We start from the raw sequence: 27,958 nt of genomic DNA, 5'->3' as shown, positions 1-27,958 counted from the left end.
GACTTAAGGTGAAACGGGTAATACACCTCGCCGCTGCAGTTGCGCTGCTGTCGGTGCGGCACGTGCGCAGACGCTTAACTTCACGCGCGACTCTGGTTTCTGCGCATGCGCAGTGCCCAGCAGACGCGGTGACGGAAAACCTGGGCTTGTTTTTGTCAACGGCGTGTCGGCGTGCGAGGAGAGACTTCCGACGTGGAATGTCTTTACCATGTTGTGGAGGGCGACGAGGTTCTCGACCATGTCGCGCACGTCCTGGAAGTTGATCACCTGCTTGTTGAGTTTGAGCAGACACTCCTGGGCGTGGAGGACCACCTCTTCTTGGCAGAAGTGGGACAGGGGGTCGCGAAGAAGGGACACTTTGCTCTCGCGCTTAATGAAGAACTCCAGCAGCACGATCGCCGTCTTCGGGATCTGTCCGGAAGTGCAAAATCAATGGGAAGTTGCTCCTGTCCTATGCTCTTTACGCATGTTGCCATTTTAGTCTGAAATTATTATTTTTTTTTTTTAAATTCAAATTTCGGACACACACAACGTTTTTTTTCTCGTTTACCTAATCTATTGAGGCAAATATCACTGTATAAATGTGTCCTGAGAGTAGAAAAATTATAAACCTCTCATTAGAAAGACATATATTAAATAATTGTTTTTCACTGGCGCGACCGCAATAGTTCAAACTTCCGCAGTTCTTTGGTTGCGCATGCTTGTGCGTTCACACTTCTGTCAGTAAGCACTTGTGTGAGTCCCACCGAGTCCGACTTTTTATACAATTCTGTGAAGCTTATTCTTTCGTATATATATATATAAAAAAAAAAATCAAACAATCCGAAACTGACGTTCTGCTTTCCCGCCTTACAACCTCTCTTAAAGCTGAGGTGACGTGGTCAGCTAACTGTCGGTTTCGGTAGAATTTAAACGGGCGGTGCAACAATATTCAATTGGAATGTTTTTTTTTTTTTTCACTTTACACGAGCTTACTGGCACTAGTGGGACTCTAGGAAACTCGCACGCAACGGCACTGACCAAGAAACTCTTTCGCTACGCTGTGATTTCGAGGACAAAACCGAGTGTTTTCATTCAGTCTCTCCTTCGCAAAACCTGATGACGTAGCTGGGCGGTAGCAGTACCGCTTAGTGACGATATTTGAATTCGGCTCATAAATTGGACCCGAGAATGGCGAGGACAATGAATTTGGGCTCGTGGTAATCGATAGCTCGATAAGCATTCGGGTAGTGTCCTGTGTCTAATCGCTGCAATGACGACAACAGCCGAACCATAACAATGTCTGGAACTCAGCGCGATTCCTGTGCCTTGCCAGCCCCAGCGGATGGCTATGATCAACATTGGCGGCATATAATCGGCTCCAGATCAGGTGGCCGCTTGTTCTGGCTGCGAGTTAAGGGGGTGAAGTCTGCTCGTTTTTCCTTATTTTTTTCTGCGAGTTCGATTGCGTGTGGTGAAAAACGAACGGGTATTTCACAGGTCATTAACGTCAGTTATCCTTTCTCAGCGGTATTTGCGCAAAATACAGAAATCGTTGCATTACTCCTTTAATCGGTATGAAATGTCATGTTTTTCAATAACTTACATTCCACGAGTGACGTCACGTTTCACGTGAGCGTTGTGGGTTGTTCGAAATTGCGGCGCAAGGTCATGCAGCTGTGACGTCATGACCCTATAGACCAATCCTAGATTTTTGCACACGCCACCGACGCTGGTTTTTCTGCGATACGCGTTTCTTAACGCTCTCGCGTTAAAATATCCACATTGTATATGCACGTCTGGACACCACGGTCACATTCGTTCCAGTTCGTTGTTTTCACCTATCTATGGGGCACTCCCCCATCCCTTCAGGTTGGAGGTTGAAATAGTCGATAATAAAACGTATGAATGCCTACTGAAAGTGTGTAATGTTGCAGATAAATCGAGAGAAAAAACGGAACGCCGTTCTTCCTGCCGATTCCTAAACAATATAACGAGTTCCCTTTCCGGTTTTACCGATGAAAGATGGAACAGCAGCGTTCCTCTGTTCCCTGTAAAAGAAACGCGTTACAGGACCATCGTTCTTTGGAACGCGGCTCTGCAACACTGCTCCTGCTGCACGAATGATAGCTTTAGCGCTATTCCTTGCTCTCACCCTTTTCGATGACGCTCGGCAAGTTTCTAATTGAAACCGCATGTTAGCTCTCAACAGTTGAAAAAAATAATCAACGTATTTTAGTTAATTAGCAGACTGACGGTGACAATTAGTTCCCTACATATTGTCTCCCTGGCCTTTTAACTCACCTCCGCAAAGCGTAAATCCCACTAGGGAAGCTTTAACGTTTTGTTTGTTTTTTTTCCGAACAAACTTTTTAAAATAAAAAAGAAGACATTTTCTATATGCGAAAACTTGAGGCGCGTCCTGTGATTATGTGTCATGTGACCGAATATCGATTGTTGTTTTCCAGCACCCTTACATGAGTGTGAATGCTTTGTTTCTGCGTTTTTTTATTATATAAAGAGTAGTGACCTTGGTATATTTTTGTAGCAAAGTCACTTGGTTATTTGAAAATTCATTTAAATACAGATTGAAAACCCTGTGAGAGGAAATGATAAAAAAACGTTCAGCCTTTCCACTCTCGTGAAGAAGGAAGACCAGCGGAGCTGTACTGGATACATTCTGTGCTTCTTCTTCGTCGTCGTCTGTTTTTCGTGCTGTTTCCTATGATGAATTCACACCAACGCGCACAACTATTCATTCTTATATTATAGCTGGAAAGGTTGCCGCCATCTATGAGCGACGGCGGAAACCCTACTGGTTGTGTGCTTGCCGCCGTCGCTTATAGATGGCGGTAGCTGTTCAGGTAGGTTTGTGTCGACATACACGGATACGATCCTGGGGAGCCTAGCCCTTAACAGCTCCGCTATAAAAAAAATGAGCTGTGGATTATCACAATAGATAAAGATAATTAAGTATACACTCAATTACAACGAAACTCGGATACGGGATAATTGATTTCCCGATATCGCCGCAGTGTGACGCTGGGGCGTTGAATCTTAGCAGACAGACATGTGACCCGACTTGGTTTAGCACAAGCTTCAAACTTGTACTTACTCGAGACGCAGACGATATATCTCATGGGCTTTCGCATAAAGGATCAAATTGTGCACTATGCGACATAGTCAGCACAAACATGCGGTTGCTGCATTTGCCTAGTTTTTTTTCGTCACTACTGAAAAGCTGCAGTGGAAAGACAGGGCGGTTATTAATACTCTGTCTGAACCTAATAAAGAAAAAGCGAGGACGCCGTGTCCGCGCTAACTTCGTTGTGCAGCGTACGCGTTCGTGTTAAGCAAGCTGATTGCAGAAAACGAGGGACAGGAAGTTGGAGCAGCGGATTAACATATAACGTTTTGTGGATACTGGTGAAAGTGACAGTGAAATGGTAGCCTCATTAGCGATGGCTTATGGTGAATATGCTATAACGAAATAAAGGATTTATAAGTGGCACACTGAGTTCAGGGAGACTAGAAACTTTATTCATGATGTCGAAAAAAGCGGCCTACCAAAATACATAGGACTGATGCAAATATTAGCAGAGTGCAGACCCTAGTTATCTCAGATTAAAGAGGGGGTGTGCGACTAATAGCAGAAGAATTGAATATGGAATAAGACGACAGTGCGACAATCCTATCCAGGGTATTTTAAACGCAAAAAAATACAGACAAAGTCAAAAACGACGACAATACAAGTCGCCTTGTATTGTCGTCGATCTTCGCTCTGTCCTTTTTTTTTTTTTTTGCACTTTAATTTACGCAATGAACGAACTAGCTCAAATCACCAATTTGTTTATTTCCAAGGATTTAAAAATTAGAAAAAAAAAAGATATCTCTGCAAAACAGTGCCTGGAATCTTGACAGAGGACCGGAAAATATGTTGCGTCGCGTTTTCTTTGGTAAATTGAAAAACGAAGAAATTCCTGGCAGGGCCATTATAAAAATGATCTACTTCCACCCTTCACTCGGCGTGACGCTCTGCAAGTTCTGTTGTTTAAAAAATAAAGAGAGGACTGATAGGACAATGATTTACTGCCATTCTGTGCCACATAAAACGTTACTTTTAAAAATTAAAGAAAAAAGAATTCTAGAACGTTTACGAGAAAGCCACCATCGTTCCCCGAATTCTGTAGTTTCACGAGGGCAGTAATTTGATGATGCAGAAGCCACCAGTACACAAGTCAGCAAACTCTGTTTCTCCCAGGATCATTCCGGGAATAAGACTACCGCACTAAAATGGAGAAAAAATACCGGAAGCTGAGGATACGTAAACAACCGTGTAATCTTCAAAAGTAGTAAAGTGAGAGTTTCAGGTATACGTTTTAATGATGGCCATTTATATTATCTGTCTTAAAATATCAACGTTGCTAGGTGTAACTACCAACCTAGATTTATTATAAAGTTACTTAGTTTTTGTAAGTGATAAAAAGGTTTGAAGATCTATTCTACAGCTGGTTTGCATTGTTGTAATCAACGCCTATTTTAAATGCAATTTGGCGTAATGAAGGAGCGTTTGTTTGAGCGTAGATATTGTGCCAGAACAAAACGCCAGAGCAGACAATTGTTAAAAAAAATTACATAAAAAGGCAAACAGCAGGGCACATATAAGCACGCTAACTGCAGGGCGATACAGAACTTGTACTCTCGTTTGTTTTGTTTCTACAGCCATTCAGATGGCAAATAAACAAAGTAAACATGAAATGATCGGCGTCTGTACCTGATTAATAACTTGCAGTCTTTGCATAGCAAAAGTTATAAATACAATTCCTGCTACTTTATATCGCATATAGGGTACTCTTCACCCGAATCCGGTCAAGTCATCGCGGTATCTCATTCACTCTTAGAGTCCTTGGAAGACCCCCCAGGCGCACTCGCTTGGCTCCAGGTTAGTCAGGCCGTATGAGTCTTTCATGGCCGACACCCTTCGTCTTGCTTTCGTTTGTGGCACATGGGAGAGCTAGGCGTCACACTCGTGACCAAACAGCATAGCTATAAAGAGCTAACTAATTTAGTTTTAAATAAAGGCGTCTCGACGGAAAGTAAAAGGCAATGGTTGTCACATATTTATGAAAACATTTTACGGCATACATTTGTTTGTTTCATATAATACCGGAAACCGAAAAGTCTGCCTAGAAACCTGGAGATTAGACATAATTTTTATATAGCAAAGTAAGCTGAAATATGCACCAAGTAAGACACGTTTTGTCCACAGTGAATACCGTATAAATTAGGGTACGTCAAATACAAGAATTTTTATTGAACGACTTTCCAAATAAAAATAAAGCGTCCAGTATTATTTTTATAAAGCTATATGTACTATAGGGTTCGAATTAAAAGTGAACACTGGAGCTCGTGGCCGTTGACATACGCTGCGCCATCGGGAGACCCCTGGAAACTGACGGCCCGGCGGGTCGGAGAGTAGGGAGCTGCGAAAGTGGTGCGTCCCTACTCCGATGTGTTTGAACCTCGCCCAGAAACACCCCAAGCTTCGAAGCTCCGTGGCAAGTGCGCTCGAAGTTCCGGCATTGTTCGCATTTGATTCCAACCCGGTGGTACGTATTTCACCTAACTGCTTCGACTTATTGTTTCCTAGAGTATACCACTATCGTTTCCCGGATTCTTAATTAATTATTTTCATAACAAATATGTACCACTCATCTATGACATAAATCGTTACAAAATATGCACGGGATTCGAAAATAATACCTCTGAGTTCCTTTTCTATTATACATATTATATTGCTGATATGACGTTAGTGCTGAAACTCTTCGTTTAGTTTATTGGTAAACTTTTTTTCCAGTTTGGGTTCCGGTTTCGGCTCATCATCTAATCCATTATCGGTTTCGTTCCGGTTAGAGTTACAAAACAATATCCCTTTCTTTATTGGCTTTCGGTTCGGGTTTCAATTATTGGATGGGTTCCTATCCTCGGATGATTTATAAAGGCGGCTTATCATCGGCGCCCAATCAGTACACGAAATTAATATTGCCGTTCCTCTTTTTTTCGTCCTTATGCCCTTTTGTGTTTGTTGTACTTTTAGCGGCATATGTGTACCTGCTCCTCCTTTATTGTTAGTGTACTGGATGATTTTGATGCTATACGTGTTCTTAGTTTGCGCTGTAATTGTGCCAGATGAATCACTTCGATCTAGTATTAATATAATGATATTTAATGTTATACGCTATAATCGCAATAAACTCGCTCTCTTTTAATCGCTGTATTGTATGATTTCTCGTTTAGCTATACATTCACTGCCTACAGTAACAGGACTTTCCTTTAAGATTTTTTGTAATCTTTGTATCATTTCCCGAATGAGCAAACTTATACACAAAGAACGTAAGGGTTTGCAAATATTTCACTGCTATAAAATAAGTTAATCTAAGAACGGGCGTTGTGTAAGCCGCTCTTGTATTTGGGGTTTGAATCAGGGGTGAGAAGAAGGCAACATTTTACCACAGGGGAGCAGTAAAAAGCCACTGCCATAGCCTTTTAATATAATATCGGTTCCAATCCGGTAAGAGTTAAATAAAAAGATTCCGTTCTTTATTGCTTCACGGTTCGGGTTTCGATTATCGTTTGGGTTCCTGTTTCTAGCCTGGGATGATTTATAAAGGCTGCTTATCATTAGCGTCCAATCAAGATAATAACTTAATATAGCTGTGCTTTTTATTTTTTCGTCCTTTGCTACGTTGTTTGCTTAGTGTTTATTAAACTTTTAGCAGCATATATGTTCTTGTTCCTCCTTTATTGGTAGTGCACTGTTTGATCTTGAAGCTATACGTGTTCTTAGCTTGTGCTTTGTTTCCCATTGCTCATCTAGATTTACATGTAATATATTTGGATGCAATATTATAATTTATAATCGCGAGTAACTCAAGATTTTTTATTGACCCTATTGTATGCTTTTTTTCTTTAGTTATACATTCACTGCGTACAGTAACAGGGTGTTCCTTCATGCGCGATTAAAGAAACTTGTACACTAAGAACCTGGCAGGTTTGTAAATAAAACAGGTTTTGACTTTACTTGGTTTAAAAGGAGTTAATCTAAGCATGTGTGTTGCGCAAGCAGCACTGGGTTTTGGGGTTTCCAACAGGGGTGGGGAGGACCAGGAGGCAACATTTTTATCACGTGAAAGCAGTGAAAAGCTATTTTCATAGCATCCTACTGCATGTAGTCCAATTAACAAATCCTTTCATTGCAGCTGACACCCGTACAATATTATTGATTACTGCAAGCTCAATCTAGTACAGGGAGAAGCGTATAAGCCTTTGCTGTGTAGTGGGCAATGTCTTTGTAAGTACTGCTATCAATAAAAATGTCCGTCTTAATTAGTTCAAGGCTTTTTTTTTTGCCGTTATTGTTTAAAAAATTCTAATTCAGGTGAATACAGGATATAACAATGAAATTTCGATAAACGCAGAATTGCCGAGATATGGTCATTAAAAAGAACTAAAGTTTGATAAACACCGTATATGCGATAAAGATAAACTCAAGAAAACGTCTTTTGCGCTTCACCTAAAAGACAAGTCCGGAAAAAGGAACCGTGTGTATTGTTGACGTATGCCAACAAATTCGTATCCTGTGATTGCATGTTCTCACCAACGAAACTTCAAATAATCGAGAAAGCACTGCACGGCGACAAATACTTGCCTCTCTGCCATTGTCATCCGAAAGTGATGGCTTCCGGGAAGATGCTAGAAGTTAAGCGCCGCTAGCATGCAAAAATGTCGACTAATGGTTTAGCCAGTATACACTAATCTAAAAGCGAGCTTCTGACCGGTGCCATTTGCAGCGTTCATACGTATTGCGCGTGCTTTACTCGTCTTCCGAAGCGACGAACATGCGCGCGTTGTGCCATGATGACAGCATTCTGGGCCATACTTCTGTCAGCATTTGAACCACCTTTAGGCAAATAAAAGTCTAGAATTCGCCAGTATCTCCGTCTTCAAAGCGAGCTTCCTATCTCCGATAAAACTTCAGGGCCTCGTGAACTACCCAATCCTAAGTGCCACGTTGCCTTCCGTTGCACAAACTTCAATCCAAACGATGTTGGTCGAGGAGTGCTAAATACCAAAACGTACCTTCGGAAAAAGTGATACGAGCATCTTCGCCGATGACTTCCGTTTCTCCAATGCTATGGAGAAAAAAAAAGCGACGTCATTCACGAGTGTGGTAACAAAATCATATATCATCTTAGAGGGAGCATGTCCGGCAGTTAGGATGCAATTAATGTTGAAACGCATGTGCTAAAACACATCTAAAATGCGGACACAATCCGATCATGCAAAAATGGTTTCTGCAATTTCCGAAAAAAAACCCCACAAAAGCGAGCATATTTGTTTTACACAAATCTCGAGCGTCGTGTTGTTAGAAACATATTCACGATTTTGCGTATTAACTACCCATTTGTGTGTGTGTGTGTGTGTGTGTGTTTGTGTGTGTGTGTGTGTATGTGTGTGTGTGTGTGTGTGTGTGTGTGTGTGTGTGTGTGCGTGCGTGCGCGCGCGTGCGTGCGTGCTTGCGTGCGTGCGTGCGTGTGTGTGTGTGTGTGTCTACCTGTGTTTGTTTACGAATAATGACGCGGCACTTATTATTCTAGTAAAAAAGGTAGCGGAAATCACCCACCTTGGGTACAGGCTGGCCACTAGTTCCCGGTTTCGATCGACCAATCCACGAAATCTCGTCACGACCAAATGCAGTGTTTTCATTTTCGAATAGTCGACCTATTGAAATTTATAATACGCTATGTGTTGCCGGGTTAAACGGATGGAATACACGGGCACGTTTTTTCAGGGCTCGCGACTTGCCGGAGTTTGTGCCTGTACACATAGGGCGACGATGACTTACCCTCCGCCACAAATCTTTATTGTGGTAGCATGAATCGCGGATCACAGCTTGTTTGCGTTGGTCGAGCGGCACCACAGGCAATTATCGCTTGACACCAGCTAAAGCATGGGGCTCTAAGGGCGAAACGGGGAAAACTGATTTCTTGCCTTAGCAGGTTGTTCTCCACAATGAAACGTTTATCGTGTTTTCCGGGAACGGGAGATAATATTCTGGGCGCAAATATCGAATCCGTTAGGACACCAATCTTTTCTAAATAAATGTTTTGTGGTTGAGGGTCGAGGGTTGTGATTTCGTTGGTCGTAAACTGCGATGCGGTTCAATGAGACAAGTGTTGCCAAGAGTCAATGTGAAGTCGTTCGTAATCTTGAAGTCATCAGCGCTTAGCAGACAATAAATTAGAAGGAATTACAATCAATTGGGGACATGCACAATGTTTCAAGCACTTCTAGAGATCACTTATGGTGCAAGCTTTTGCTTTGAACTACACTAAGGTCTTCTGTGACGAACCAAAAATAGTCGGAGCTTGTTGTTCATTTGTTGAACGTGTCATTTATTTGGCAACTGAAGCAAATGGCGCCGGCAAAGTAGGTTGTGCTCCTGCACATTCGATGTGTTAAATGGGTGTTCGAACGCTTGACAAATACCCGATTCCCTATCTAAACACCCAATATGTTGATCGCAAGAGATCATAAAATATTCGCCTACAAGCATCGATTATAACCTTCAGTATTCCTACTTTTGTGTGTGTATCTCATAGACTTGCGTTTATAGGATGGCGTGAAGCAATGGCCAACGGTTGTGCCACTGAAGAACTCCCGATCCGCGATCCAGCCTACTACAATGAAGATCAGTCCTCGCCCCGCTCCTTTTTAACACTGGACCAACGTTACTAAAACACGCAGTTGGGAAACTCACCCTTGAAACTCGGACCGCTCGCGTCTAACCGCGACAAAACTCGATACGATAACAGCGCCGCCCTTTAGCCACGAGTCAAAACATGGAAGTTGGTTTATATAGCTACTGCGCAATGGCACTGCGAGATGGCGCCACCAGCCTTTCCGAGAGCAGGGGCCCTAATCTGGACACTTGGCGAAAAAGTCGACGAGAAATCTGGCGACCGTGATTGGCCAACGCCACACTTGACCTTGGCGCCGGTCGATCAGAGCCACCGGATTTTTCGCCGACGTTTTCGCCAAAGGTCCAGATTAGGGCCCCCGGCCTGAACTAGGGTTGTCGATAACTTTTGTCGAACCGAATTTTTAGGTCAAACCTTCGGGGTTCGACTCGGTCGAACCAGTTCGACGAACCTTCGACCTTTTTCGGCAGATTCAACCGGTTCGACTGTGTGGACAGTGTGGCCAGACCTTGATACAAGTATGTCTAGGTTTGGAGAATTTTTTTTTCATGCAATCGGTTATTTTACTTTATGAAGAGTTGCAATTAAAAGAAACCAATTCTAGATAATCACTGAAGAAGTTAACTTAATTTTTTGTACTGCATTAACTGAAATAATCAGTCAGCGCTGCCCTTAATTCATCTCTTAGCCATCACCATCCAATCCGAAGCCAACTGGCCAGCCTGTCGCGCATGCGCACACGAGTCGAACCTCAATACAAGGTTCGTCAGACTTTCCATTAAAAGTTTGAAAAAGTCGAACCTGGTCGAACTCGACCTCGGCCGGTTCGCGACACCCCTAGCCTCAACCAATATACGTTTGCAAGTGCGGTCTCAGGGCGCCGCCATCTTGTTCAGTGGGGTGCGCTTGGGCAAAACCATAATTTAATTATGACGCCTTAGCCAGGCTTCGTAATCGAATCAGGACGCGTCCAAGCGCATCCCAGCGAGCAAGATGGCAGCGCCCTGAAGCGGTCTCAGGGCGCCGCCATCTTCCCATTGGGGTCCGCTTGGCCGAGGCCATAATCTGATTATGACGCCTTAGCAACGCTTCGTAATCGAATTAGGACGCGTCTAAGCGCACCCCAGTGAGCAAGATGGCAGCGCCCTGAAGCCGGACTTGCAAACGTGTATACGTGTAGCCGCGCAGTTCCCAGAGTAGCCGCCGCGGGAGAAATGGCGGTGTTCCGATTGCCCTTAGTTCGGTTCTCGACTACGGATGGGAGCCACCTTGTCCAAGCAGGCTCTATGGCAGTTTTTCAACTGAGTTGTTCTAGTAACGTTGCACTGGACGTACCGCAATGAACCTTTTGCCAGTATTGAGTGCCGTCCAGCGGTTTTTCTCAGAACTACAAACTGACGACACTCTAAAGTAGACAAACAATCGCTCTTGTTATTGCTGTTGTTTCCGAAAGTATTTTTCCTTTTGGGAATAAGAACAAAAGCGATTGCTTGCCTATATTTAATTCCTTATGTGTGCAGTTTTCAGAAGACCCACGAGACTGCGCTACTATCTTTCGTAAGTCAGCTTTTCCATTAATTTTATTATTATTATTTTTTTTTTCAGATTTTTTAAATATTTTTTTCCTTTTTTGCATTTCAAATAATTCATGGATTTTGTTTTGTTTTCATGTGAATAGTTTTGGTATTTTTTACGCCGCTGCCGGGTTCAGTCCCACAAGCCACTATTGGCTTTTGACGGACCCGCATTTGTATATATTGTATTTATATTTGTGCAATAGAATTATTATTATTATTATTATTATTATTATTATTACCATTATTATTATTAAGGAACTTTATTTTCCATGTTGATACAAAATGGAGGAAGCAAGGAGAAAAGAGCTGTAACAACAGCTTTACGGAACCCCCTGATCCCTTATAGTGGCCTATACAGAAATCAAAACAAAACAACAGCGTAAAAAAAAAAAAAACACAGAGAAAACCGAGAAAAGCGACATAGCTAAGCCATATACAAAAAGCGAACAGGTCTCATAAATCGATTCATTAGTTTTCGTCCCCCATTTGTTCAGTTCGTAATTCCTGAGAATCCGGGACACGCAACTGCTTACAACTTATGCGATCTCCCTGCAATCACGTCAGCGCCCTAGCTTAACTCAATGGGCAAAACAATTTATATTTTTGCAAATCAGTAAACAACCCGCCGATTTTTTTTTTGCACTCGGAGGATTATAGTATTGACCTGATAGCCCGCCTATTTGAAGAAATTCAATGCCACAAGACCATTATATTTTCTTCCTGAGCCAATGAACGGTTCCCACAGACCCCCATTAAAAGAGAGACCATGACATTCACTTCCCAGGAAGAAAATGTTGGCGCCACAGATCTTTGAAGTCAAATACGATTATTGTATTAATTTAAGCTTTAATTGATTCCAGGAGAGCATTTCGAAATTCACGTTCGATCTTGAGTTATAGAGGTCTAAAGTTCGGTGATAATCGAGAGTTTGAAATAGGGTGAAAACATGGTTGGGTTAGCGCCGATTTCCCGTTTAAAACATTTTGCGAATATTTACTATTTCAACAGATTAAATATGTATAAATGTGAAAGCATTAACTGTCCCATGTCCCGGCGAAAGACGCCACCTAAATTCCCATTGGCTGAGTGTAACGAGATCTAAATTGCCATTGGGTGCAACGCGTCATGTGGCTCCTAGCAACGGGGTCGTCGTTGCCGAGGAGCCAGCCCAACTGCTGGCGAGGCAGCGGTGAAGGGGAGGTGGGAAGGGGGGGGGGGGGGGGTATGCGTTGGGCTGACGTCGGGCCTAACGTTAGGTACAGCGTCACGCTTTGAGATCTAACGTCGCCAACCGGTACGCGCAGATGTTTGACGTGAGGCTGGAACGCGGGTATGCGCTGGCTTGACGTTAGGTCTAACATTGCGATTTGAGGTTAGCCTCGTCAACCGGTACTTTGAGGTTGTTGTTTTTTGTTTTTTTTTAATTGTCAACTTTTTTTATTTGTCGATCGGAAGGCTCCCACATTTTAAATTCGGCATAGCTTATGTAGTGCCCGCCGCTACATAAGATAATAAATATGCAAGAATACACGAAATACTGAAGCCGCGGCCTATCTATTATAGTATTTGCCCCGGCTGTGCTTTAATTAACCATCTGCATTTCTTTATTTACATCATGCAATTTCTGGAAATAATGGCGTGTACAGGGCTAATTAAAAAAAAACAAGAACACATTCTTGTTTTGTGGTGTAACATGACGACATGCACATTTGTCATTTAAAGTTCTTCAGCTGACTGAACCTATTTCAGTGGAATGAACATACTTTCTTTTGGGTGAACACTTGGTTCACAGATTAGTAAGGGATTTTTTTCGCTTGCACGTTGAAAACCCGATACGTTCTTGTGTGCATCGGATGATTTTTTTTTGTGCTTATTTATAGGTGAGCTTTTGGTCGGCAAACTTTTTTTTCGCCGCTTGCTGTTCGCAGCACATAGTCCGAGTAAACTCCCATTTACATCTATGCCACGATCGCCCATCTTTATGATATGAAATGTGCGCGTGGAAGCGTTTCGATGCTAGCTTTTAACTAACAAGCGCTCAGCTGCAAAGGATTCAGCTAGGCATTTATTATCGCCAGTGGATACGACCAATAAAGAACAGAACACTTTCCGTGAACTTGACACCTTTTCCTATCCGGTAAGCTTATTAAACCAGAGGGTGTATAAATAAATATAACATGTTTTCTTTTATTTTTCACCGCAAAAATAATATATTTATTGCCAAATGCTCATTATCCGCCAAAGTAGATCGTTAGCGGTCCGAAACATATGCCGAAGCTTCAGAAAAGTAATTTTCTCAAACTTTCAATGGGAAATGGTGACTGAATACATAAAGCTGAATAACGCCATTTCTAAAAAAAAAAAAAAAAAATAAGGCAAGTACGAGCCCCATTTGTTTCACTGAAATTAAAAAAAGAGAACCTATAACTATTGAATAAAATAACGCTTAGTTCTGAAACTTTGGCATCTGATTCGAACCACTAGCGCTACACTTGCGCAAAAAAGCAGCGGTCAGGGATGCGTAGTTTATGTTTCCGGTTAATTAATTAACATTAGCATTTTGGGGGGAACACCTTGTACTTAGTAACAAGGCATAAAACGATTTATAAAATAACTACTAAAAAAAAAAACGCGAGAATCGATTTACCCCGAGGAATTGACGTACTCACAACTCGCTGTGTTGCTCGCCATGGCAGTCGGAGGTGGCGCGACGCGTTGGCAGTGAGCGTCTCAGGAGGTTGTCCTAGGCGGGGCAGCCTAGCTTCTTCGGAAGAGGTTTTTAGAGGAGGACACTTGTCTTCTACCACGGGTGTGAAATGCGTATTCAGGCACCACAAGCATATATAAGCAGAATGACAGAACGTTCCACGGTTCTACATCGAAAAGACTATTCTCCACGTGGGTCGGCGGGCGCGCGTGACGAACCCGACGGTGGTACCTCGAGGTCTCGCGATCGCTTTCAGCGGCGGCATCCCAAAATATGAACGAGTAGCTTAGAATATTATCGGAAGTACATTATTTTCAATTATTCCAGGTATGTTCCGCGAGCCAAAGACCATACGAAGTTTAGAGATCTGTTCGCCGACATGTTTATGTTAACATAAATAACTGGAAATGAATAATCGAGACAATTTCATCTATCGGTGGACCCCTGCGCGCTTCTGATTTTCACCTGTCTTTCTGTTTTGCGTCTCTTAGTTTTCTTGTTTCTTCAAAACAAACGCAGGGTCTGAAAGAAAAAATCACAGTCCCTACACCGGGGGGGGGGGGGGGGGAGGGGGGTGCTGGTGGTCGCGTGCAGAGAGGGCTAGGCTAGCCAGAGCACACTGGAGCCACTTTATATAGCAGCGTAGCTGCCAGAGTAGCGACCAACGTTGCTGGAGCAAGCTCAGTTTCGCAGCTCCCTATTCTCGCCTGCAGAAGCGAGTGGCCAAGGCGGCGGTCACGAGAACTAGCAGCGCTGCAGTCGGATCTTGCTTCCCTGTCTCGCGTGTCGTCTACTACCACCGCGTTGAGAGCCTCCTTTTATTTTTATTTTCTTCCTTTTTTTTTACTTTCATGTGTATAATAGCAAGAAAAGATGATGAAGATGAAGTTTAATACACCACAGAGATCACAGTCAGCGCATTGTGAGTGTTCTTTCTTTGAGTGTTTGAAATTTATTTTTGTGTGCGCCTGTTTTCTTGCGCTGTGAAGTGTTAGTATGAATCACCAACTCGCCCAAACTCAAGTATTGCTATTCAAACTTGCCGGGCTAGACAATCCGGAAGCAAGACTCGACTGCAGCGCTGCTAGTTCTCGTGACCGCCACTGAGCCCACGTCGCAGGTGGAGCTGTGAAACTGAGCTTGCTCCAGTAACGTCGGTAGCGACACGACGCAAAAATGCCTAGATGCACGACGACAGAACGCCGATAGTGATCTCCATTTTTGGCCTGTTAGGTTGCCATGGTAACCGCGCTGCTAGCGACGCCTGGCGGCAATTTTTTTAGTCTAGTTTCGTTGATATCTCCATTTGTTCATTGAAAAGTGGTAAAACACGTCTTGGATGTAGGTCCACATGTCGGCGTCGTTTGCTTTCTAAGGCCGCTGGAGGACGGTGCTTGTTTCTTTTATCAATACAATCAGTACGGCACGGGCCTCTGGAGGAACGGTGCATGTTTCTTCTGTGAAATAAGACGATTTGCAGCCAGGGGGGCTATGTTGCACGTTTTGGACTCCCAGGAGACTAGGGAGAAGGAAGTGACGTAGGTGTGAATGAACGTATCTAAAGGTGTATCCACACGACGGACCAAATTGCTGTTTTGGTCCGCGGGCCGCGCATCACGTGATCTTACGTCACCGCTTTTCGAGGTCCGCCGGCGGTCCGCGGCCCGCGCTTGTGAGAAATGCCAAGCCAGTTTTCTCGCCCGGACCTTGGCGGCGGACCGCGGCGTTTTTAGTATAATTGAAGTGCTAAGTCTGGCAACAAGCTGACTTTTGTTTGGATTGGAATCCAAATCCAAAGTCGTGTTCTTTTGGCGCCAACTGTTGAAGACGAAGACGACAAACCTTTTGTTGTGCGACGATGGCGGCATGGTGCGACGATGCAACTTTTTACTTCATCGCGCTCGTGGAGCAATTCCCCACTCTGTGGGGCAATAGATTCATACCCTTTTCGGTTCACTTAAGTCCTCCTCGTCCTCAATAGTCACCTCCAGGGTAACCGCGGCCAAACGTCTCTTTCGTTCAACATCCATCTTGGCTCCTTACAAATAGCCTCAAAGCAGCTCGCTGCATGCGTTTGGCGGAGCTGTGAGGTCGAGGGTTAGACCGGCCCGTTCACTGTGTCGTCTGCTCTTTTGGTCCGCCGTGTGGATGCTCATTGCAGCCGGGCGGCCCGCGGGCCGCGCATCACGTGATCAATCGGTCCGCGGCCCGGTCCGTCGTGTGGATACACCTTTAGCAGCACCACGGAACGCGTCAACAGTGACTTCACCAATCAACATCCGAAGAGCGTTGTTGACGTCACTTCCTTCTCCCTAGTCTCCTGGGAGTCCAAAACGTGCAACATGGCCCCCCAGGGGACTCTCTGGACACAAGAACTACTATAGGTATAGCAGGTGCATGAACAAGGCGAGTGGTTTTCTGCGGCGCCGGGATGGCGGCCGCTTTGTGGAACGTACGTGCCGTCCTTGTAGCTTGGGACTTCGCTCCGATCGAACAAAATCCGATTACGCCGGCCACGACAGGACGATCGCCTCGGGAGATGACTGCTGCTCGACTGCCTTATAGTCAGCGAATGTGTGCTTAGCATCATACTTTTTCAAGACCCAATCATCTATTCAAGATTAGATTGTGTCACCGACTGGCGAAGAGCCACGTCGTCGACGGTCTCACCCTCATCTGGGCGATGAACAGCCGATGGAGTTCAGCCAAAAAGGACAGCATAGTGGTCTCGAGAGAATTTTTCACGCCATCAAAAAAGACGCATACCGGATATGAAGTGTTCTTATCGACAGCCATAATGGTCGTCCAGAAGTTTAACGGCATAAAAAAAGTCTGAATCTGGTATAGTACGCATATCCGTGTTAAATGCGCCATAAAACGATTTATTTTTATTTTTTGCTTCCTTGGCTGTAACCCTCAATTCAAAAGCGAACTGAGAAATCACGCGGTCGTGACATGCTAGGGCACCAGTGCGATGACCCCAAGCTTCCACCGAGCTTTTTAAGCACACCATAGAACTTGGCATTTACAAATGAGGATCAGTTCCGTTTCGGATTAGAGGCCAGTCCTGCAGCTTCAGTGCATCAGATGTCAGTGGCGGCACATGACGCAGGATAACAAGATGGCATTCTTCAGTGAAAGTTGCTACTTGATCAAACTGAACACCAAAGTGCCAGGAGCGTCTGCCGACAACAAGGAACACAGTTACTTTGACTGTACGCCTGACATAATACTGTCGCAGAAAGTACTTGTTATGGAACCGTTTGATAAGAATCAATGATTAGGTAATCAAGAGGAAATGAATATATTCGATATACTAACCAAGCACTCATCATATTCACACTCCAGCCTCTACGCCTTTCGAGTCAACACATCGAGAATTGTGTTCTGTATGCGGTGGAGCTTTTGAGGGCACTCGCATCTCCGACCCCCCAATATTAATAAATGACACAAACCAGACTGGAAGACTTGTTGCAAGAAGCTGCACTCCTTACATCCCTCCTGAACATATGGTGTATTCAAAAACAAACTCCAGTGATATGAATGTTATTTATTCATTTATTACCTCCAAGGGCCTTTGGAGACTTTGCAAAAAAGATATTTAAAACTATATAAAAACATGATAATAACATCATAGCACATTGACATTAATGATCAGAAAACGGGCCCAGCTACGAGAAATAAATATTACACTCGTAAGAAATAATTATGTCTGTAACTCGTTAATTGCAGAGACGCACACACCTCTGAGCATGTAAGTTTTATAGTAAGTGTTGATGCAATGTTAGATAGCAGGACGTTTCATATACGTCACTTGAGCAAACGCCAACTTTTCAGTTGAAAAAACAAAAAAAAAACAAAAAACTGCGATCGATTGCAAGCTATTGCAAAGAAAACACGCTATATCAAAATCTTCAGAACTGCCAATTCGTAAAATTGTCGATTAGTAGAAAAGGTTAAAGATCGCAGGAACTTCCTCGCTAAAAGTTGCTGTGATTATTCGGCGACCCAGGGCTGGAACAAATTCCCTAAGGCCCAACATGCGACGCTTACATTTTGCATCGATTCCTCATTCCAACGTTCAAACAAAGCTACGAGTATGTGAATATTGCATGGTAAACGTCTTATCGATCCTCGAACATATCTGGGAATCGAAGCACCGTTACGGCGATATAACGGATGCTGTCGGCCAGGTGCTAATATCGAAAGCGATCTTGCACAGAAAGGGTATAAACTTTCATTCTTTCATATCTTCACGTTATACCTACCTCAGACAGCAGGAAGAAGCCGGAAATCGTCGTCAAGCAGCTGCACATCACGACTCCGCGCCGAACAAACTCGCATCCACCAGCTCTGGGCGCTGCCATCTTACCAGTGACATGACGGCTGTTGCGAGGTCAGGTGACGAGTAGTCACTAGGGCCGTGTTCCAAAATTTACTCGATCCTACTCCACGGTAATGGTTTTGTACCTTCGCGTTCTAAAACCTACTCGCGTCTAGCGTTTTTCAATCTGTGCTGTCACGTGATGCGATCCGCCGGAGTAACTCGGATCCATTTGGGTAAGATTTGGAACACAACCTAGGTTACTATGGGCACGGTGCCAGGTCGGCTCGTTGCTATGGTACCGCGTGTGACCAATCGCGGTGAGGGGCGGCACAGGGAAAAGCGGTGCGCTACACATAGAGTGGCTCTAGCGTACACTAGAGCCACTCGATATGGCAGCGTAGCGGCCAGTGTAGCGCCACGCTTTTCCCTGTGCCGCCTCTCACCGCGATTGGTCACACGCGGTACCATAGCAACGAGCCGAGCTGGCTCGGTTTCCGTAACAACCAAGTGACGACCCGTCACGTGACCTCTCAAGAGCCGTGATGTCATCGGTAAGATGGCAGCGCCCAGAGCTGGTGGATGCGAGTTTGTTCTGTGCCCTTAGTCGTGCACGATGTGCCGCAGCTTGCCGACGATTTAGGGCTTCTTCGTGCCTTCTGACGTAGGTATAACGTGAAGATCTGAAAGAATGGTACTTTATACCCTTTCTGTGCAAGATCGCTCTGGATATTAGCACCTGTGCGACAGCATCATTAATATCGCCTTAGCGGTGCTCGAGTTTATGGATGTGTTTGAGGATCGATAAGACATTTAGCATGCAATTTTCGCATTCTCTTAGCTTTATTTGAACGTTGGAGTGTCTGAGAATTGATGCAAAATCTATGCGTCGTATGTTGGGCATTGGGGAACTTGTTTCAGCCCCAGGTAACCGCAAAATCACAAACTTTTAGCGAGGAAGCTCCTGCAATGTTTACCTTTTGTAGTAATCAACCAGGGAACCTGAATTCAATCCCCACCCCTGCCCGTTTTGAACTCGATGAGCATCGTACCGGCCTGCGGTTATGTATCAGTACTGCGTGGTACACGTTAAAGACCTATAGAGCTAGCGGTTATACTGCATTGGCTAAATTGCTCATCAACATTGAGTGACTCGTCGCAACTTTGAAATGGCTGACCAAGTATACGCTGTATAATATTCACACAACTCCCAAGTATACTAATAAACGATTTTACGATATGCGCAGCGCAAGTCCGTCTGCTTCTTTTAGTAGGGATTGTGGTGACGTCAGAATGCCGAGCTCTGATTGATTCTGAAAAAAAGAATAGTGGGTAGACCTCAAGGCAGCTTGCTTTTAGGTCTACCCACGCTCGGAGCCACTCAGATCTCGGCGTTCTGACGTCACCACAACCACTGCAAGAAGAAGCAGATGAACTTGTGCTCCCATGGCTTTTAGGATAAAACTTTCGCATTTCTCTAGCTTCCTTTGGGAGACTGAATTTCTGAGAATCATAACGAAAGGTATACGGCGCGTGTAAGGCCTATGGGAAATTGTTTCAGCCCTGGGTCACCGAATTATCACAGCATTTTTTTAGCGAGGAAGCTCCTGCGTTCTTTAACCTTTTTTACTAATCGACAATTTTACGAATTGGCAGTTCTAAAGATTTCGATATAACTTGCTTTCGTTGCCATAGCTTGCATTTGATCGCAGTATTTTTTTGTTTGTATTTCAAGTGAAAAGCTGGCGTTTGCTCAAGTCACGTATATGAAGTGTCCTGCTATATGACAATGCATCAACACATACTATTAAACTTAGATGCTCAGAGGTGTGTTCGTCTTTGTAATTAACAAGTTACAGACATATTTATTTCTTACGAGTGTAATATTTATTTTCTGTAGCTGGGCCCGTTTTGTGCTCCGTAATGTCAGTGTGCTATGACGTTATCGTCATGTGTGTATGGTTCTAAATATCCTCTTTACAATGCCTACAAAGGCCAAAATGCGTATTCCTTAGAGACCACCATGCCGTCCTTCTTGGTTAAACCCCGTCGACGTCGCTCCTCCCCAGTCGGTAAGAAAATCTCATCTTGAAGGGATGATCGGGTCTTGAAGAAGTATGATGCTAAACATATATACTCGCTCACTATAGGGCAGTCGAGCAGCAGTAATGTTCCGAGCCAATCGTCCGGTCGCGGCCGGCGCAATCGGATTTTGTTCCATCGCAGCGAAGTCCGAAAGTACTAGGACGGTACGTTCGTCCCACAAAGCGGCCGCCATCCCGGCGGCGTCGGAAACCACTCGACTTGTCCGTGCACGTACGATACCATAGCAGCTCTCGTCGCCCGACAGTTCCTGGGCTGCAAATCGTCTCACTTTTCAGAAAAAACAGGCACCGTTCCTCCAGAGGTTCTTGCCGTACCGCGATGCCAAGCGTCTTGTACCACTTTTCAATGAACGAATGGAGATATCAACTAGACTACAAAGGTTGCCGCCCGGCGTCGCTAGAAGCACGGTTACCATGGCAACCTCCCAGGCCCAAAATGGAGATCACTATCATCGCTTCTGACGTAGTGCATCTAGATAATTTTGCGTCGTGTCGCTACTCTGGCAGCTACGCTGCCAGAGTAGCTGCCAGAGTAGCTCTAGCGTACACCAGTTCAGAGCACGTGGAGCGAAAGCTCGCGCTGCAGAATTCCGGGATCCTGGGTAGGGTGTACTAGAACTAGTACAGCTAGTCTAGTACACCCTACTTTTATTTCAATACATCATTCTAATATTTACGAATCCTCAGCTCAGTGTGCGATCTCTTCAGCCAAGCACGTGCATGTTCGTCGTTTCGGAAAGAAAGCAAATCAAGCATGATACACACGGACACAGAAAATAGAACCGGCCAGAAGCCCTTTTTTGTTTTATACAGGTCTATAGACCTTTCCGAAAATATGTGGCACCCCTAGCGTCTGCTTTACACATTATGACCTTCAGATGTAGGCCTGTGAAATTATCGAAGAAGCGAAGACGAAGTTGACGTTGACGTTGGTTTAACAGTTCGTGTACAGTGGTAGTCCGTGATTTGAGAACAAAGAGGAGGCCAAAGGAAAGGAAAAGCGAGTGCGAGGTAACTTTCTTTTTCGTTTGCTAATTTTCTTTTGTGTGTTCTTGTCGCTAAACTCGTCAAGCACAATGTTGGGGCCGAAGTTCGCAGAGCGTGCTGATTGGACTGTCGCGACGATGACGTCTCGCGGTACAAGATTGCAATCATCCAAAAACATCGGTGCTCAAATTCAACCGAGATTGCGAAACACAAAGTCGTAGCGAGCTTCATCGGAGCGCACGCAAGCAACACCGTGGAACCAGCCGATTGAACGGCTGCACTGATGTTCGACGTCGCGCCCGCGTGTCCTTACATCCCTACGCCGTGTAAGAGTCAATGCTGTCTCCAATGTCCTTAGGCGGGTAGTTACTACTCTTAACTTTATCGTCGCAAAATCGTCGTTTGTGGAAGTTATCGGTGACTTCGGGAAGGAGTTATTTCAGGCCAAAATATTCGCTTCGGCATCGAGGCGAAGATTGAACTTTGTGACATTTTGGAGCCGTGCGCGTAGTACGCGACTTCAGAGCTCATCTTCCGCCACAGTCATCTATAGCTGCCTGGGTCACTGAGAGGTGGTGTGGGAAGTGACCTAGGTAATGTTTGAGAGATTAGAGGGCGACAAGAGACGGCGAGAAAAAAACGGGGAAATGGAAATAGAAAGGGCTACGACGAACCAACACACACATAAAATTATGGGTAAGACAGCGCCGTACGAAATGTCCGAGAGTGTCTGAGAGAGAGAGAGGGGGGAAGGGTGATCGTAGGGAAGAAGGGAGGTTTCCTCCCCGAATGTTTTATTATATATTTCTAAAATGTCTGGGTTCCATTTAGGACGTTATGGTTTGCGTCTGGGGCGATAGCCTCCCCACTTACCCCTATCTGCCCCTTGCCCCCTCTTTTCACACCACTGGGGGGGGGGGGGGGAGAGGGAGGGGGAATCACCTTTTCTTTATTTTTCTGTTTCGACGCCTCTGCTTGGAGGCGTTTGTAGTGTGCCATCAACTAGCTAGATGGCGCAAGAAGTCATGGTTTGTGTCGTTACTACGAGATGGTGCACGTGCTTGACAGCGGCGCGCGCTGTCTCGGGATTGATGTGTACATATTGAAAATAGAACAGTCTTCACAAAAACTCCGAGCTGGTGTGACGTCTCTTCCTTTCGTCGGGGTTCCCGCCTTGGGCCCCGCACCTCGGCACCCCGCTGCCCACGCGCCGGCAATGTAAGCCTTTCCAGCATCTCTACAGGCCTTTCGGGGCGCTGTCTTTATCTTAGCTTTCCCTGTCTCTTTCCACCCATTCGTAATGGCCCCAAGCGACCACAACATCTTGGCGACGAGCTATAACCACTACATTTTGGCGACGAGGTATTTTCTTGCATTTTTTCCATTTTCGCCCTCGTGAGTTTTTTTATGTGAGACTCCGTGCCGGAGATGAGTGGTGGCAGCACCGGCACGTATAGTTTTCTTTTGTGTGTTAGGAAAGTTTCGAAATGTAAGGAGGTCCTTTTGAATATCCCCATCCACCACATCTTTTGCATATGTAGTACATGAAAATACTGTCGATGCATAGCGACATTTAACGTTCCGTTTCGAGCGGCAATGGTCCATTCCGAACGCCAGTAGGGTTAGGCGTAACGCCATCCTTTGTTCTTTTTTTCGAACGCCGTAGCGGCCGTTCGAATGGTTCTTTTTCTTTCATGTAAGTAGTGCGCACCGCACGGAAGCGTCGTTCTTAATTTTCCGAGACTCGGAGAAACTGTCTCGTTTCCATTTCGGTGGAATTTTTTCGGATTTTCACCTTCGTTTTCAACTTTTGTCTCCCAACCATAGCCATAGTAGACGATAGCGTCGCTATGTTTCATGTTTATGTAGTACATCCCAAGTGACTTTAAAAGGCGAAGTGAATAGATATAATAGATATTTTGTCCATCAAATATGCGTATGTAGCCATTGGCTTCACTCATTCATAAGTTCCAAAAAATGGCAACAGCTTCTTTCCCGACACCTCCACCATTTCTTCCCACGCCAGGTGCCCCTGTGCAGCCTTGGTTAAATTGGAAAGCGTCGTTTTTAAATTATCTTGTAGTCCTAGAGGCTGATGAAAGCTCGCCGAAGCGTAAGCGCGCGTTGTTGTGGTCCTTGCTTGGTCTCGAAGGCCAAAGAATAGTTTCAACGTTTCCATCCACGGCCCTCGCACATAGCGAGACCGTTTCCGAATTTGACGTTCTTATGACGGCGCTTGATCAGCATTTCGCTGCCAAAAAGAATGTTGTTGTCGAACGGAGGTTATTCCTCACCCGCGTCCAGTCGCAGGGAGAAAGTGTCCTTGAGTACCTTGGTGCCCTACGGCACCTCGGCTCTTTTTGTGATTTTGGGGAGTCTCTTGAAACCCGCATCGCGGAAGTTTTTTTGGCTGGATTATTATCATCGGAGGTACAAGATCGGGTAATCCGAGAGTCTGCGGAAGCTGGACTACCCAGCCTCGAACGTATCGTGCTTCTGGCACAACAGTTCGAACGGGCTGCTCGAGATTGCGATCGTTACCGCCAAATTTCGTCATGTCTTCCGCGTTCCGAGTCGGCACAGGCCGTTGAGGCAGTACAAAGGGTTCCCGTTCGGCGTGGACAAGATGGCCGCCAGTTGAGGTCAAATTCGAACATGCAACGTCAAAATGGAGGGCGGCCTCCTGCCGTTTCCTCCTCACCTTCCAAGGTTTCCTTCTCGCCGCGCCACCAGTCGCGTGGACTCACCCGTGTTTTTACAAGCCGATTGCCTCGGGATGCTCCTCCGGGCGCGCGCGCTCTTGAGCGCGGGGCGGAATCGTGCCACTTTTGCGGTCGCCGACCCCATCCGCGTGAGGAGTGTCCAGCGTCCGGAATGGCTTGTTTTTCTTGTGGCAAGATAGGCCACTTTTCAAATGTTTGCCGAAGTTCGTCTTCGTCGTCTGAAGTCATCGACCCCCGTCGCCTGGCGTTTCCGCCGGGACGAGGCCGCGCCGCCGGTCGCCGGTACGAGAGGCTTGGACCTGGCCGTAACCAGACGCCGATCCATGGAGTCGTGACGTTTCCCGACGACGACGAGGGGGAACCACATCCAAACAACGTCTTCACCGTCGGATCCCCGGAGGTCCTCCCTGAAGGACATGCGGACCGTCGCCCACGGAATTTCACCGCTGATGTTCAGGTGAATGGATTTACATTACCCTTACTCATTGATACTGGCTCCGAAGTGTCAATACTTTCCGAGAGCATGTTTAACAAGATCAACTTCAAGCAGCAAATCCGGCTAAGGAAACCGCCGCGCACTCTTGTGCACTACCTCCGAGGGTCGATTCCAGTCATGGGATGTTTCCAGACCAAAGTCAGCTTCAAAGAACGCTCCGCCGACATTCTTTTTTACATCGTTCGCAATGGCCGATCCCTGCTTGGGACAGATGCCGCGCATGGACTGCGTCTAATTTTATCGGGCGCGCCACTCAAGTGCTTCCATGTCAATGCAGCTGATCCTCGCTCGGTCATCCCGGGACATGTAAAGTCGGCTGGAGTCCCGCAGCCCCCATGTACGGTGGAGCCCAGTCCTCCACCGCGTCCTTCAAGTGCTCCCTGCAAGCACCCTTCATCATTGTCCTCTGTTCACGGCACTCAGCCATCCACATCGTCTGAATACTACTCCAGTAGAGGCGTCTTCGGAGACCAGCCTTCAAGGGATCCGTCGACGTCGGGACCATCTTTGCAACCTTCATCGGTGAGCGATGCATCTAAGTTACCTTCTGGTTTTGAAGAATTTGAGGATCTCTTTTCTCCTGAGTTAGGGTTAGTTAAAAACCAAACTCACACAATCACTGTCCGGCACCATGTCCCGCCGGTACAGGCTAAACTTCGCCGCTTACCCATCACGTTGCGTGATGCCGTCAGTGCGGAAATTCAGAAGCTCGAGCGCCAAGGCGTTATCGAGCGCGTAAACGCGTCGGAATGGGTGTCCCCCATTGTAGTAGTTAAGAAGAAAGACGGTGGAATCCGTATGTGTGTCGATCTGCGGGCGCCAAATCAGGCAGTCGTCATTGATTCTTTTCCGCTTCCGCACATCGAGGAGCTTCTGAACTCCCTCAGTGGAGCTTCCCATTTTTCTAAGTTAGACCTTGCGTCTGCTTATCATCAGGTCCGTCTCGACCCCAAGAGTCACGACATAACAGCATTCATTACCCATGAAGGGCTTTTTCGTTTCAAACGAGTTTGTTTCGGGCTGGCGTCTGCACCAGCGGCCTTCCAACAGGTCATGTCCAAGATATTAAAACATTGTCCAGGAGTCCAGTTTTATCTGGACGACATCATTGTCTATGGCTCCTCCCAGAAGGAACATGATAATAATCTCAGACAAGTCCTCAAATGTATTAGAGAGGCCGGCATGAAATTAAATAGAAAAGCCGTTTTCAATGTTTCTGAACTGTCATTCCTTGGTCATCGTCTGTCTGCGGAGGGTCTAGCACCCCTTCCGTCGAAGATAGACGCGGTCCTAAATTTTCCAGTTCCATCGGAACCTTCGCAGTTGAAGGCCTTCCTAGGTCTAGTAGAATACTACAGTAAGTTTGTCCCCCATTGTGCTACTCTGGTAGAACCCCTCCGAAGGCTTCTGCGTAAGGGCGCATCTTTTGTCTGGTCGACCGACGTAGAGGCCAGTTTTCAAAGTGTCAAGTCCTGCCTTCAGCAGGCTCCCATTCTTGCAATGTTCAATCCAAATCTTCCAGTTGTCGTCTCCACAGACGCGTCCAATTACGGACTAGGTGCTGTTCTTCAGCAGCAGCATGGGAAGCAACTAAAGACTGTTGCTTTCGCTTCCCGCTCTCTCTCTGAAGCAGAGCGGAAGTACTCAGCAGGAGAGAAAGAAGCTCTCGCAATCCTTTGGGCTTGCGAGAGATGGCACGTTTATCTTTGGGGTCGACATTTCGAAATTCAGACAGATCATCAAGCCCTTGTCACACTAATGTCCACTCAAGGGACAGGTGTTCGTCCACGACGCATCAGTCGTTGGACTGCTAGACTTTTCAACTATAATTTCACAATGAAGTATTGTAAAGGCAGCGACAACGTAGTTGCCGACGCTCTGTCTCGCCTTCCGGTCCCAGATACCGAAGAAGGTACGTCTTTTGAAGAAGAGGTTGTTTCAATTGTCTGTGCATGCCTCACACAGAAGGAGTTCAAGGAAGAAACTGTAAAGGATCCTGTATTACCAGTTATTATGACATACCTTTCAAACACATGGCCCTCAGAGGAAAAGTTGCCTCCAGAATTCAAGCCGTATTTCGTTGTAAGAGACCAGCTCTCAGTCATCGATGCCTTGTTGTTCCAAGGAGAGAAAATAGTGGTTCCGTCCACTCTCCGCGATCAAGTGATTGATGTAGCTCACGAAACCCATCAAGGTATCTCGCGCACCACCAGTATCATCAAGGAGCTTTACTGGTGGCCGCATTTAAGTCAACATGTCAGGACGAAAGTGCAGAACTGTTCGGTATGTCAGTCGACAGACAAGCCTGCAAAGGCATCTCCTGCACCTCTTCAACCAGTTGAATTCCCCAACCGTCCATGGGTAAAACTGGGCATGGATATAGTCGGTCCCTTTGAACGAGCCCCAGCTCAAGAGAGGTTTTTCATTACACTTGTAGATTACCACAGTAAGTGTGGCCTGAAGTGGCACCAGCCCACAATGTCACGACTGCTACAGTCATTAAGTTTTTGAAGTCTGTCTTTGCCCGCGAGGGTTTGCCGCAAGAGATCACGACAGACAATGGTCCACAATTTATTTCAAAGGAGTTCAGCGATTTCTTGAAGATGCATGGCATCAAACATGTGAAGTCATCCCTTTACCATCCCCAAGCTAATGGACAGGTAGAGAGATTCCATAGAGTCCTTAAGTCTGTTATTCAGTTGGCTCTCGTCCAACATCGTCCGCTTTCCGAAGCCATTACAGAATATCTCGGGGTATACAGGAGTACGCGCCATGCCGCGACTGGAGAAACGCCAGCTTTTCTTTTACACGGTCGCACCCACCGGACGCGACTGCATCTTCAAGGGCGAGGGACCCCACAGTCCGCCGTCCCTCCGCAGGTCGTACAGGAAGAGCTTCCTGATAGAGTCAAGGCATATCAAACGAAGATGAAACAGTATTCCGATGCCAGGCGAGCAGTCAAGCACCCTGTTTTCGCTCCTGGGCAAGCAGTAAAGGTTTTCAAACCTAACATTAGAGGGAAAATGCGCAACAAATATGCCCCACCGCAACATATACATGAACAAGTTGGGCCAGCCACATATAAATTAGATGATGGAACCATATGGAATGCAGACAAAATGACACATACATCATTGAAACCACCCCAACGTCAGCCGTGGTGGCTTATGGATGATGACATATTACCTACTTCAACTAATGCGGCTCCAGCTATAAGCCTGGGCCATGTGCCACCTGAGGGTCCGGCACCTGCAACTTTGCGTGCTGCGGCCCCCAGCGTCACTCCTGTCCGTGCGGCC

General features: G+C 45.8%; 2 protein-coding genes across 2 annotated transcripts in view; one reads left to right on the top strand and one right to left on the bottom strand.

The window, feature by feature from the left end:
• The window catches only part of LOC8031058 (microtubule-associated serine/threonine-protein kinase 2), a 59,290-nt gene extending 51,127 nt beyond the window's left edge, over positions 1-8,163 (bottom strand). Inside the window, exons 1-2 of the mRNA XM_040502726.1 lie at positions 8,119-8,163; positions 208-411 (exon numbers count right to left, since the gene is read on the bottom strand). Coding sequence (XP_040358660.1) covers positions 208-411; positions 8,119-8,142 — 228 coding nt within the window. The 5' untranslated portion in view covers positions 8,143-8,163. The remainder of the gene's footprint in view (positions 1-207; positions 412-8,118) is intronic.
• Positions 8,164-23,417: 15,254 nt separating this feature from the next.
• On the top strand, positions 23,418-25,550 carry LOC120843677. The gene is made up of 2 exons (XM_040215105.3): positions 23,418-24,620; positions 24,937-25,550. Exons 1-2 carry the CDS (start codon positions 23,418-23,420, stop codon positions 24,967-24,969), a joined length of 1,236 nt encoding a protein of 411 aa, XP_040071039.1. The 3' UTR covers positions 24,970-25,550.
• Positions 25,551-27,958: the final 2,408 nt, after the last annotated feature.

Source organism: Ixodes scapularis, unplaced genomic scaffold, assembly GCF_016920785.2.
Source record: "Ixodes scapularis isolate PalLabHiFi unplaced genomic scaffold, ASM1692078v2 PGA_scaffold3__209_contigs__length_174095766, whole genome shotgun sequence".
NCBI classification, from domain to species: domain Eukaryota; kingdom Metazoa; phylum Arthropoda; class Arachnida; order Ixodida; family Ixodidae; genus Ixodes; species Ixodes scapularis.
This window is presented reverse-complemented; position numbering and strand designations above follow the sequence as displayed.